The sequence below is a fragment of the Puntigrus tetrazona genome, chromosome 15 (genome assembly GCF_018831695.1).
Source record: "Puntigrus tetrazona isolate hp1 chromosome 15, ASM1883169v1, whole genome shotgun sequence".
NCBI lineage: Eukaryota > Metazoa > Chordata > Actinopteri > Cypriniformes > Cyprinidae > Puntigrus > Puntigrus tetrazona.
In genome coordinates this window covers 2925397-2938348 of record NC_056713.1, presented here as the reverse complement: position 1 = coordinate 2938348, position 12952 = coordinate 2925397, and the positions used below count along the sequence as shown (strand labels likewise).

The 12952-nt window shown below is 35.0% G+C and overlaps 1 protein-coding gene across 1 annotated transcript in view; it reads right to left on the bottom strand.

Annotated features, from left to right (window-relative positions):
* Positions 1 to 212: 212 nt before the first annotated feature.
* LOC122358938 (conserved oligomeric Golgi complex subunit 6-like) overlaps positions 213 to 12952 on the bottom strand; it is a 66480-nt gene continuing 53740 nt past the window's right edge. The window contains 8 exon segments of the mRNA XM_043258930.1: positions 213 to 841; positions 4754 to 4833; positions 5179 to 5232; positions 10363 to 10470; positions 10602 to 10769; positions 11120 to 11172; positions 11175 to 11208; positions 11210 to 11251. Coding sequence (XP_043114865.1) covers positions 694 to 841; positions 4754 to 4833; positions 5179 to 5232; positions 10363 to 10470; positions 10602 to 10769; positions 11120 to 11172; positions 11175 to 11208; positions 11210 to 11251 — 687 coding nt within the window. The 3' untranslated portion in view covers positions 213 to 693.

Sequence of the window (12952 nt, the reverse complement as noted above, 5' to 3'; positions counted from 1 at the left end):
ATTTAGTTGATGAATGAGCAATGGCAGGCGTTTTGTTGGCAATTAAATGATAGCATGACTGCCCATTGGGCCGCTGACATGAAAGCACTTTTGTCTGAGAGAATGCCTTCGACTTTTTCCCCATTGGTCAACTTTTCTGCTGGGTTGCTTCAAAATTTAATTTAACTATCTCTTTCAAAAGAAGCTAAGAGGGAAAAGACTGACGAGACAAGTTTGTGAACTTTTCAGTGTGTATTTTAATACAGTTAAAAAAAAAAAAGTACAAAAAAAAGACAGAGCTGTTTTTGATTACAGAGTGATGCTGAGTCATTAAGCCGGTGAACGAAAAAACCTGTGTATGAAATAGAATGACTATGTATATTTCGGTGCATGTGAATCTGCATGTGCCAATGAAATGGACTACAGTTTGCTCCCTTGGGCCTTCTAGTGGAGATCTCAATTCACATAGGAAGGAAAAATAAATATTTTTATATTTACTCAGTGTGAGCAGAGTCAGGTTTTTTTTCTCTCCTCACTTCTAGCAGTGTCCGCATAACAACATTTGAGAAATCAAGACTATATTTTTTGCGTATACACTTATAATTGAGTGTCTTTGTCTCAAATAATTAACTATTAACAATGATAAACCCCTCCCCATCACCAGACGAGTATTTGAACAGTGTCAGTCCCAGAACAAAGGTGTGTTTGTACGGTTCAGGACAGCAAGGTTTGTACCTGCAGTGGGGTTCTGTGCAAGACAGACTCTGCATCTTTATATGCATTTATAGGGTGGGTGACACCTTTGTACACCTCTCCATATGCACGACACACCAGCTCTGTGGACTGTTTGAAAATCTGCTCCCTGTGTGTGAGAGAGAAAGAGAGAAAGAAAGAGAGAGAGAGAGAGAGAGAGAGAGAGAGAGAGAGAGAGAGAGAGAGAGAGAGAGAGAGAGAGAGAAAGAGATAATTATTCTGAATACTTAAATGTACACAGTCAGTTTGACTTCACTTTTATGGTTACACTTTATTTTGATAACATTTCAAACTTTACACTTAATTTCTAGAGATTATCGTCAATTTGATTACAGAGAACGTCTTTGTATTCTAAAACAAATTGTTCAATCTCGTCATTATACATCCCAATCATTTTATTCTCCTATTTGATACTGTTCAGTGCTGTGATACAATCTGTATTGTTAAAAGTGCTATATAAATGATTGATTGACTTTAGACATTCTACTAACTATAAGTCTGCAATTACGTAACTAGTTTTCATTAACTTGCAACAACATGTCTACTAACTCTCAGAAGAGACTGTTACGGCATATTTAGTGTTAGTAGAATAAGTTGACATATACTTGCAAAGATTCTCACAGTATGTTGTAATTTGTGGACCCATCAAAATGAAGTGTTAGGTAATATTAAGCAGACAGTATACCAATACTCTAGTGCCTGCTAGTTAACATGTAGTTATAAAGTTACTTACTATTATTAGAATGTCTAAAGTGGACTAGCAAAATAAAGTGTTACCACTAAGTGTTACATATTGTTCATTTTTCACATCATGTAACACAGACACAAGAGTTTCTCAGATAATAAATTGAAAACATCTTACCATAAATGATCAGTACATAAACCGGTCAAGGCTAACCTGACAACTATAATTTACATTTTCTGACTCTAGGAACACTTCTGTAGCCATAACTTGGTGCTGTTTTGGTTTTTGAAGATACTTCTGTTAATCTGGGTTCTTGGAAACACATTATACAGGAATTGGACTAACTGAAAACTACATAAGCTGGTCTAAATATTTCTGGATGAAGGAGCAAAGACAGAAGAGCCACCCAAAACACTGATTTGGGTTCAGTTCAGGACTACTATAACACTGCCCTCTGCAGACGCACTTCTGCTAGTACAGCTAAACATTTGTATATACTACAGTCTATGGAAAACAAGCAATTAAAATGCATGTGAACTGTACATAAATCATACATAAATAGGCCTCATATCAAATTAAGGCTTAGTGTTTAATTCTCTCAAAAATAAAATGTTTCATTTACTCCCTCTCTCAAGATGCACCAAACATGTTACATTTTCCATTGAAACAAAATGTTGCTCTATTCCATATGATTACAAATACAATGACTGCAAGTCAAAAGACACAAATACACCATAAAATTATAAATGCATTTACACTTTACACACTGCCCAGTTTATAAGGCAAATCCTATTCTGCCTTGAAAATTGCCTTAATGTTTCTTGCCACAGATTAAGCAAGGTGCTAAAAACATTTCTCAGAGATTTTAGTCCAGTTAAATTTTTTTTAGATATGTGAAATGGCACAATGTCCTACTGGAAGTAGTTATAACGAGGTGGGGGATGTGGTCATTAAGGGGTGGACAAAATCAGCAACAATATTCTGCAACATTGCCTGCATGAACTGCGGATAAAAGAAAGGATGCATCCTTGCTTTCATGTTGTTTACACAGAATTTTGACCCTACCATCCAAATGTCTCATCAGAAATTTCTTCCATTGCTGTAGTCCACCTGCTTCAAGGTTCAACGTGTTGTCCATTCAGAAATGCTCTTCTGCATACCAAGTTGTAACAAAGGGTTATTTAAGGTATTGGTCTTCTATAAGCTCAATCAGTCTGGCCATTCTGTGCTCACATCAACAAGCCATTTTTATCCACAGATCAGCAGTTTCTGAAATACTCAGACCAGCCTGTCTGGCACCAACAATGACGCCACACTCAAAGTCACCTTTTTCCCCATTTTGATGTTGAGCACTAAAAAGTGTCAGGTGAGAGTATAATTGCTTCAGAAGTAATTTGTGTCTGTGCAATAAATTATTATCAGTGAATAATTTTATTTCAGCTCTTTCATTCTAGAGAGCTCTTAATCAGTGAGGAACTGGATTTAGTAAAAGGATCAGTCAGATATATAAACAAATCATTCAGAACAGTTTTGTGATATTACTGCAAATACCCAACCCAAAAGAACAATTCCTATCTAATTCAGACAGGATACTGTGTGCAAATATCCAGATTTAAAAATATACTTCATAAAATATAAAAAATACTTCAGAAAGTTTTGAATACTCACAAGGCTGATTAAATGCAGAATTATAGTTGATCTGTTTAACATTAAATGTACAGAACAAAATTGTGTGTGTGCAAACGGATCCTTCTATATTTAGTTTGTCTTTGTATCTCATGCACAGTTCAGTCACGTGCAGAGTGTTTATATGTGGGAGAGATAGCTAGAAAGAGAGAGAAAAATGGACCAGGAGCTAATTAGTTGTGCCAAGCCTGTGCACGAGTCCATCTCCATTAATAGAGAACATTAACCTGAGGGACAGTGAGTGCCCCTCAAGCCTGTTACATTTCCCAGTAACAATGTTACTGAGTGTATGCGCCTCTCTACCGCTCGAATAGCAACATCACACTGATGTGCTGATGCTAAAAGCACCAACTACAAAAAAGAGGGGGAAATAAGAACCATGACAAATGCACAAGAAACCTCTCATGTTCATCACTGCTCCGTTAATGTGATGACAGTTGGATTGATTTTATGGACCAAAACATTATTTGTTTAGATTGGATGTCCCTGAGTAGTAAGACATTGTGTAACTAAATGGTAGCTTAGAAACAAATTCATGTGACATAAAATTAAGACAAGAACTAAAATGTTGTTCAGTTATAAATCTTTATGATTCTATATGATAAAAATCTAAGATTTTTAACGGGGTAATATTCTATGCTAGCAATAGATTGAAATTGCCAGTTCCACTTAAGATAAACTAAAAGTGCAAAATAAAAATACCAAATAAATATAGTATTTTCATTCTTAATTTACAATACGAAAAAGCTTAAAGATTTTTAAATGTTTCTGTAATACATATCTTATAGTTACCAAAGCTATAATTATCTGATCACAAATACAGTTAACAACGAGAACAATGCTACAGCTGTACTGTATCCTATTTTAATTTATTTTAAAATGTAATTTATTACAGTAATGGCAAAGCAGAATTTTCAGTAGCTTACTTTAGTCTTTAGTGTCACGTGATTCTTCAGAAATAATTAAATCTTATATGCATATTTGGTACTCAAAAACATTCTGAAACAATGTTGAAAACTGTTGTTTTGTGCTTAAATTTTTATAGAAATAAACCTTTTGAGATTCATAATAGGCACATAATTAATCTTTTACAACATTAATGTCACTTTTGATCAATTTAATACTAAATACAATAATGTGTTTCTTATTCACTCCAAACTTTTGAACTGTTATGTAGAAATATTATTGTGAAGTGTTACCATGATTTTCATAAACGATTTATACCCTCTCAGACTTAGACATTAAACATGCTGTTTTAAAATTGCACTTACATATTGTATATAAATTGCCTGTGTTATAATGATAACTACAGTATTATGGGCTTTGTTTTGGTCAATGTTATAGGTTATTATCCCCAGTCCTACTTTTCATTGTATGGAGGACAGCAGTTTAGAGATTCTACATTTCAAGTTCCACAAAAGAAAGAAAGTTATAAAGGTTTGGATTGACATGGCAATGATTAAACTATCATGGAAGCCTCCATTTTTGTAACCTTTCCATTTTCCATTAACTTTTCCATCATTGAACTCTTTATTTATGAAAGGTGAAAAATGTGTAATTGTAAAATTGTGTTTTTAAAAAATGCTTTTGTTCTTTGCAAAGGCTGTATTATAGGCAGAATGTGTGTGTTAAATGTGAGCTCACTCATACTTTATAGCAGCGCTTAGCAGGAAGTTGAGTTGCGGCATCACAAATGTATCAGGAGAGGCCAAATAACGGTCAAACTGGACCTGTGACAACAGATAAAACAAGATTATGAGGAAAAATTTGATAAAACTAAGTACTAATCAGAAGGGGTTTGTTCGGATTTACAATTTATTACAAAAGACATCTGAGATTTAATCTAAAATGAATGTGAAATATGATTTCACATAGAAAGGTGAATTATCCACAGTTAACCACAATATCTAAAATCAATAAGATTTAACCAGTTCCATGGGTTGTGAGAAAAAAACTGGTATTTTCAATTTTCAAAAAACAAAACAAATACAGCTGAAAATATAAATTTATCTGACCTTCTTCTGTGGAAAAAGTTGTCCTGTTCAATTAGAACTTAATAAAGAAACCGGTCTCACCATGGCTGTTTTTAAAGATGTGCTGTCCATTCCAGGGAGGTTGGCCAAGGCACCCTAGGAGGGAAAACTAATCGTTAGTAAAGAATACACAACAACTTTTCTTCAGCTCCATGAACTGAGACAGCCTGCGGCACAAATAAAAAAGAGAAAGAATAGGTGCAACAGCTTGAAAACACATGAAGTGAGAGATTTCACATTTTAACCAAATTCGTAGCTGCTATATGACACTTAAAGTGACAAAATAAATAAATAAATAGAATAACAATATTCTTTCTTTCAGTGCTTTGATACAACCTGTGTCAGTGCTTTGATACAACCTGTGTTGTTAAAAATATATATAAATAAAAATGATTGAATAACAGGAGAGGAAAGAGAACAAGAACAAAAGCTAAAAAAAAAGTACAGAACATTTCCCAAAGGTCAACTTGACTATCTACAGTGTGCAATGGTTCAATGCTGAGGATACAACTCATCCTTGTGTTGTATTATGAATTATGTTGACACATTTTTTAATACAGTAATTATTAACTCCCTTATGGCACTATTTTTGCTAGCGACAATTTTTTTCACCACCTAAAAACAGCAATTATAATTTATTAGAAAAATAATAATACTGATTATGGTTTTAGGAACTTTGTGCCTTTAGATTTTGTGAACATTGAACATACTGCAACAGTTTAATGCACAGAGGACAAAGATTCAGTATGAGTGTCTACCATCAACAGGATCTTTATTTAGTGTCTATTAGTCCATTTACCATATACAAAATTTGGAGGTCATAACGCTTTTAAAACGATGACATAACAAAGTTGGCTTTTGAGGGCCAGATTCATGAATCATGTCTGTTGTGGGCAGCATGAGCCATATAAAGCGAGACAGGCTGTAATTAACAGGATGAGTGGACAGAGAAGACATTGATGCAGTAGGCGAGACAGTTGTGCCTGTGCTGTGGACAGCAGGTGTCCAAAGACGCTTAGTCACACACCAGCCTTTTACGGGGTGTGTGATGAGGACAGGCGTGGAAATGCCCAGACCGCACTGCTCTGCCAAGACCCACACACAAACCTGTGCTTACTTTTCAACGCTTCTGTGTTCTCGTCTGTCTTCTGAAATATAACACCTTGCTTAAAGTGCCTGTACATGTCCAAAAGAGTCACAAAGTTCACTGGAATCTTTTCACCTGCCAGTTACTCAGCTGAACTTAAAAGACAAAGCTGGGTTGTAAACTCAAACTCACATAAAAGAGAACATGTTTCACAAGCCTAGGAACAACTTAAAACAATAATAATTGAAATCACGATGAAAGTACATGTTTAGTAACAATTTTGTAGTAGTTGCTTTAAATCAGTGGTTCCCAACCACGTTCCTGGAGGCCCCACGGCACAGCATTTTGCATCTCTCCTTTGTCTGACACACCCATATCAGGTCTTGGAGTCTCTACTAATGAGCTCTTTAGCTGAATCAGGTGTGTTTGATTAAGGAGACATGGAAAATATGCAGTGTTGGGGTGCCTCAGGAAGATGGCTGGGAACCACTGCTTTAAATGATTCATTAAAGAGTATAGGCTAATTTATACCAGTTCATTAATAGAAGAATCAGACTAGACTGGGGGCCCACTGGGTTTCTGATTGACTGTCTGAGGCCTAGGAGAGATTAATATGAGAATTGGACTCAGATGCGCTGTATGTTTTTGATTGATTAAAAAGAAGTACCTAAGTCATGCTACTCTATTGACAAAACAATCATTTGTCTTGGAATACATCTATACTGGCTCCACTGTATGCTTCTGAATCACTAAAACAGACTGGATCATAAGAGTCATTTATTTGGATTAGCAATTTGCACTGTACAGTATGTATTAAACTGGTTCAAACAAACAGATTTAGAATCATTCACTTAAAATACACTGGCTCTGCTGTTTCACTAAAAAATTTTTTTTTTGTACTAAACAGGTCGCACTGTATGCTTTTTGTTCAGTTTGGTGCAACTGTTGAACTGGCTCACAGAAGTCACTCCTGTGGAAATAAGATCTCTCCGGTCACATATTTTTATTCACTAAAAAGAAAAACCCCATAAGATCTGTTTGGTAATCAGGATACATACCTTCCACTGTATGTTTCAGATTCATAAAAAAAATCTAAATCATTCTTCTTAGAAATGGCAAGTAACCTAATAAAATCTTGTTTTATTTACAACAAAACATTGATTTTACCAGTTTATAACACATCATACAATTTTATAAAGAATGCCCTGAACATCAGCTGTGCAAAGCAAAATCATTAACAAACAACAATAAAACAAAAATAAATAATTTGCTGTCTAATCTGTAAATGCACAGGCTGCTGTAAATGTGCACACAGATGATGTGGAAAGGTAATCGTGTTTACAGAATAAGCTCTATTTTGTGTTCTTTTTTTCAGTCTCAGGCCATTTCCTGCCATATGATGAATTTGAGTAAAAATCCACACTATGTGATTTTATTAATGAGCCTCTAACCATAGGGTAACCATGGTAATAAGGTCTAAACAGGAGCCATATAAACAATAGAGACTATTCCTGTGAAATGAGAGAAAGATAATAAGGAAGTAATGTGCGCTATTAGTGAGTGCGTGTGATGGAGGTGATATGAAAGGGGGAAAGATGAACACAAATGTGTTTTGCAAATGAAAGGTCAAAGATTGAATTTACTATTGAAGTTACTATGTCACAAACTTTGTAATTCTATTAAAGTAATAAGCCACATAATTTAGCATCTTTCCCATCTACATCCCCTTAACTGTGGTAAAATAATAATAATAATAATAATAACAACAACAACAAATAGCCTCTTATAGCTTCTTGCTTTACAAAACAGCAGCAAGAGCAGCTGTTTAATCAATACCTACAATTATTAGTAATAATTATACATTCTTTTAATCTTATGTATTATGTGAATAAAACTATGTCACAAATTACATCACAACTTGAAGACTGTTTACATTTTCAATTCACATAAAATGACAAGATATCTGATATTTTACAGCAGCTTTGAATAATCAATAAGAATATTCATTGAGTGAGATGAAGTATTCTGTTTTGTAACACATTTGCTCCTGTGCCCTTGAAAAGAACCAAGAAACACTCCAAATGTTCAGGCCGTAATAAATGCAGCACCAAAATAACTGAAAATAATAGCAAATGAGCTGCTCTGTGGAGATAATTTCTTTAAAAGCTTTATTTTTAACTGTGAATAATTCAAATAATTCCCGTAACGCTGGGAAACTTCATCAGATTTAGAGCGGGCGACTGAACAGAAAGATATACAAAGAGTTGTCTTAATTTTAGTTTGTGGCAAACATTGTATTACAGCAACCAGTTCTTCAAGATGTTATTAGGGATGGCACAGTATCACTTTTTCATGTCTAATAATGGTAACAATACAGCAGTTTTGAATATCTGCCAATAGTCTTTATTTTGAACAGTTTTAGAATATCTACCTCAATAACCATATAAGCTGGGTCTTGTTACTACAGAAAATATTTTACACATATCTGTTGTGTTACACATATACTGTTGAGGGAAACAGAACGTTTTCCAGATTTTGTACGTTTGCCTTGTTTATTTGAGTAGTACCTTGTATTGTGAACACATAGTGTTGTGTTTGATACTGAAGAAGAGACCACCACAGAATATTGTATTCTTTTATTAGATAAGGTATTATAAGATATACAGTATGCATAGTATTATATTCACTTTATTGAATAGTAGAAAGACCACCATAGCATTATATTTAAAAGTAGTTTATTGATAAAAAATAGTAAGCATGGCTATACTTTACCATTTAGTTAATATAGCCAGAGATAAAATATGTATTAGTAAGAATTTTGAAGAATAGGAATGTTACCGTTGAGTGCTGAGTTCCAAACACAGAGAAGAAGACATCTTAGAAAGAGTTTCGCAAAAGAGCAGAATGATAAGATGGCTGTCTTTTAATAGTGAGCTTCTTGAGAGGGAGGTTTCCAGCTGTATGGGACTTTCCCAAAAGTGATGACTTTGGAATGCACCTGTAGTCTATAAAGGAGTGCTGCACTTATAAGGGAACCAGAAGTTAAAGTTGCACCTCGGCGACACGCTTCTCTGATGCCAGACAGCCTCGCCACGACACCTCCGAACGACCGAGCTTGATTACAGGACTTTGTTTTTATTTTTATTTAATATTAGTATTTTATTTGTAATGTATTTAACCTATATATAATAAAACTATATCTTATTATAACCAATTGCCTGCCAGAAGATTTCTAGACCGGAGCAGAACAAAATGCTTATGAGAGATAGGACAGACCTTACTTACTTTACCTAACCTGAAGATAAACTAAATAAGGTAGAAGGCGAGAGAGATTTGAGCACCATAAAACAGCACATTAGAACATGTCCAGTGAACTTCACTGAGGGAACATGCAAATTCTCACTATAGTCCTCACCTAGCAATGTCATACCATTTTGAATGGTTAGATCCAAAACAACGGACTTGGACCAGAGTATGGATTCCCCTATATTTTGTAAATATTTTATATTTTTCAAGTATAGGACTGGGGAAAAGCAAAATGAGTCAAATGTGCTTAAGTTACAGCATAAATTTCTGGTGTGGAAACCACCATAAAAAAAAAATCACTTATAACAAAATTTAAATGTAAAGTTACTATAAGTATATAACATTATACTATAAGTAGTATAAGATAACTATAAGTACCTTATCACAAATCCATTGTTTTTGAAATTCTGTGTTAATTTGATTCTTATTGTACCACTGAACTCTCTTGTACAAAGAAGTCTCCTGACAGTTCTTTATCAGTTGATTCCATTATACCCATTCAGTGGGTTCAGCGTAATGTTGGAGTTTTAGCCCATTCACTGTCATATATACATCCCTATCATTGTATTCTTTTACTTTATAATGTTCAGTGCTTTGATACAACCTGTGTTGTTAAAAGCGCTATATAAATAAAAATGACTGATTAATTGATTGATAACTGAAATCAACATGCTTTTTAAATGCTGTATAAATAAAGTACAGTACAGTACTAGATTTTTAATATTGGATTGACGCCGATACAGAACACTGGATTGCACATCCCTAGCATCTGTTTCTATACAAGAAAAGCTTTTCCTTACCTAATCCTATGTGGTTTTCACATTCATTCTCACCTGTTCTGCGGTGTGCTGTTGGACGCAGCTGTAGATGTGACTAAGCCCAGCTCTGTTCAGCACGAAAGACGCCTGCTCATTGATTAGAGTGTCCAAGTGAGCCTCAATCTAAAGCAAGTGGCCATTAAAAATTAATACAAATGTATGACATTTTTAACATAGAACATATATTATCTTATATATATTATCTATTATTAAGTTTGTTATCTTATAATTCATAAATTTATATTGTAACACACCTGAAACTCCAGCATTTCCAAGCGTTTGTCTGTGAATTCAAAGAGTGCTAATGTGGTCTTCATCATGTATAAGGAGTTCACCATGTAGGTGGCCATATCTGCTGTGCCCAGGTTACTAGCTGATACTGTGCACAGCTGCAGCAATGGGTCAAGAATGCAGGACAATACCTGAGAACAACATTGAGGATGGGATTAACAAAATGCAAAAAGCAAAACAAACAAACAAACGGACAAACAAAACAGTGACATAAATGTATACGTGTCTGACATAAATGAGTAAACTACTCCATGCCTAACTGTAACAGTGTAAAATATTATCTTTCTACTAGTTTAGTTGATATAGTAGAATAAAAATAAATACAAATATATTAAGACAACTGATCCATTTTCGCATGAAAAAATAACAAATGAAACTTCACTTCTCCTTCAAAATCATTTAATAAATGTATAATAAACTTCACAAACAAAATATGAGGAAAAAGACTGGATTTTGTCAAAAACACGAAAAGAAAAGATACCTGTGCAAAGTCAGCTTGACGGGCATCCAGAGGAAGAACTGATGAATCATGGAGGCCAATACCTCCCTAAGGAGAGACAGAGTCTGAGTAAAGGGAGGCAGTGGGACCCAGATCAGGAGGAGGAAGCTCTACCTGAGAAAACAGAAAAACAGAAAAGTCAATTCAAATCATATATATATATATATATATATATATATATATATATATATATATATATATATACAGACGTGGACAAAATTGTTGGTACCCTTTGGTCAATGAAAGAAAAAAGTCACAATGGTCACAGAAATAACTGTTATCTGACAAAAGTAATAATAAATAAATGCTTCAACAGAATTATTTAAAAAAATAAACTCACTGAAACAGGCATGGACAAAAATGATGGTACCCCTAGAAAACACTGAAAATAATGTGACCAAAGGGACATGTTAATTCAAGGTGTGTCCACTAATTAGCATCACAGGTGTCTACAACCTTGTAATCAGCCATTGGGCCTATATATATGGCTGTGTTGTTTGGTGATATGGTGTGTACCACACTCGACATGGACCAGAGGAAGCAAAGGAAAGAGTTGTCTCAAGAGATCAGAAAGAAAATTATAGACAAGCATGTTAAAGGTAAAGGCTATAAGACCATCTCAAGCAACTAGATGTTCCTGTGACTACAGTTGCACATATTATTCAGAAGTTTAAGATCCATGGGACTGTAGCCAACCTCCTGGACGTGGCGCGGGAGGAAAATTGATGACAAATCTAAGAGACGGATAATCCGAATGGTAACAAAAGAGCCTAGAAAGACTTCTAAAGAGATTCAAGGTGAACTTCATGCTCAAGGAACATCAGTGTCAGATCGCACCATCCGTCGTTGTTTGAGCCAAAGTGGACTACATGGGAGACGACCAAGGAGGACACCATTGTTGAAAACGAATCATAAAAAAGCAAGACTGGAATATGCCAAACTACATGTTGACAAGCCACAAAGCTTCTGGGAGAATGTCCTGTGGACAGATGAGACAAAAATCGAAGGCAAGGCAAGGCACATCAGCTGTATGTTCACAGACGAAAAAATGAAGCATATCAAGAAAAGAACACTGTCCCTACTGTGAAACATGGAGGAGGCTCTGTTATGTTCTGGGGCTGCTTTGCTGCGTCTGGCACAGGGTGTCTTGAATCTGTGCAGGGTACAATGAAATCTCAAGACTATCAAGGAATTCTAGAGAGAAATGTACTAGCCAGTGTCAGAAAGCTTGGTCTCAGTCGCAGGTCATGGGTCTTGCAACAGGACAATGACCCAAAACACACCGCTAAAAACACCCAAGAATGGCTAAGAGGAAAAAATTGGACTATTGTAAAGTGGCCTTCTATGAGCCCTGACCTCAATCCTATTGAGCATCTTTGGAAGGAGCTGAAACATGCAGTCTGGAAAAGGCACCCTTCAAACCGGACACAACTGGAGCAGTTTGCTCATGAGGAGTGGGCCAAAATACCTGCTGAGAGGTGCAGAAGTCTCATTGACAGTTACAGGAAGCGTTTGATTGCAGTGATTGCCTCAAAAGGTTGCGCAACAAAATATTAAGTTAGGGGTACCATCATTTTTGTCCAGGTCTGTTTCATGAGTTTATTTTTTTAATAATTCTGTTGAAGCATGGTTGAAAAACAATGTCTGACTTTCATTGGTTAACATTTATAGAATTTTATTTATTATTACTTTTGTCAGATTAAAGTTATTTCTGTGACCATTGTGAGTTTTTCTTTCATTGACCAAAGGGTACCAACAATTTTGTCACGTCTGTATATATATATATATATATATATATATATATATATATATATA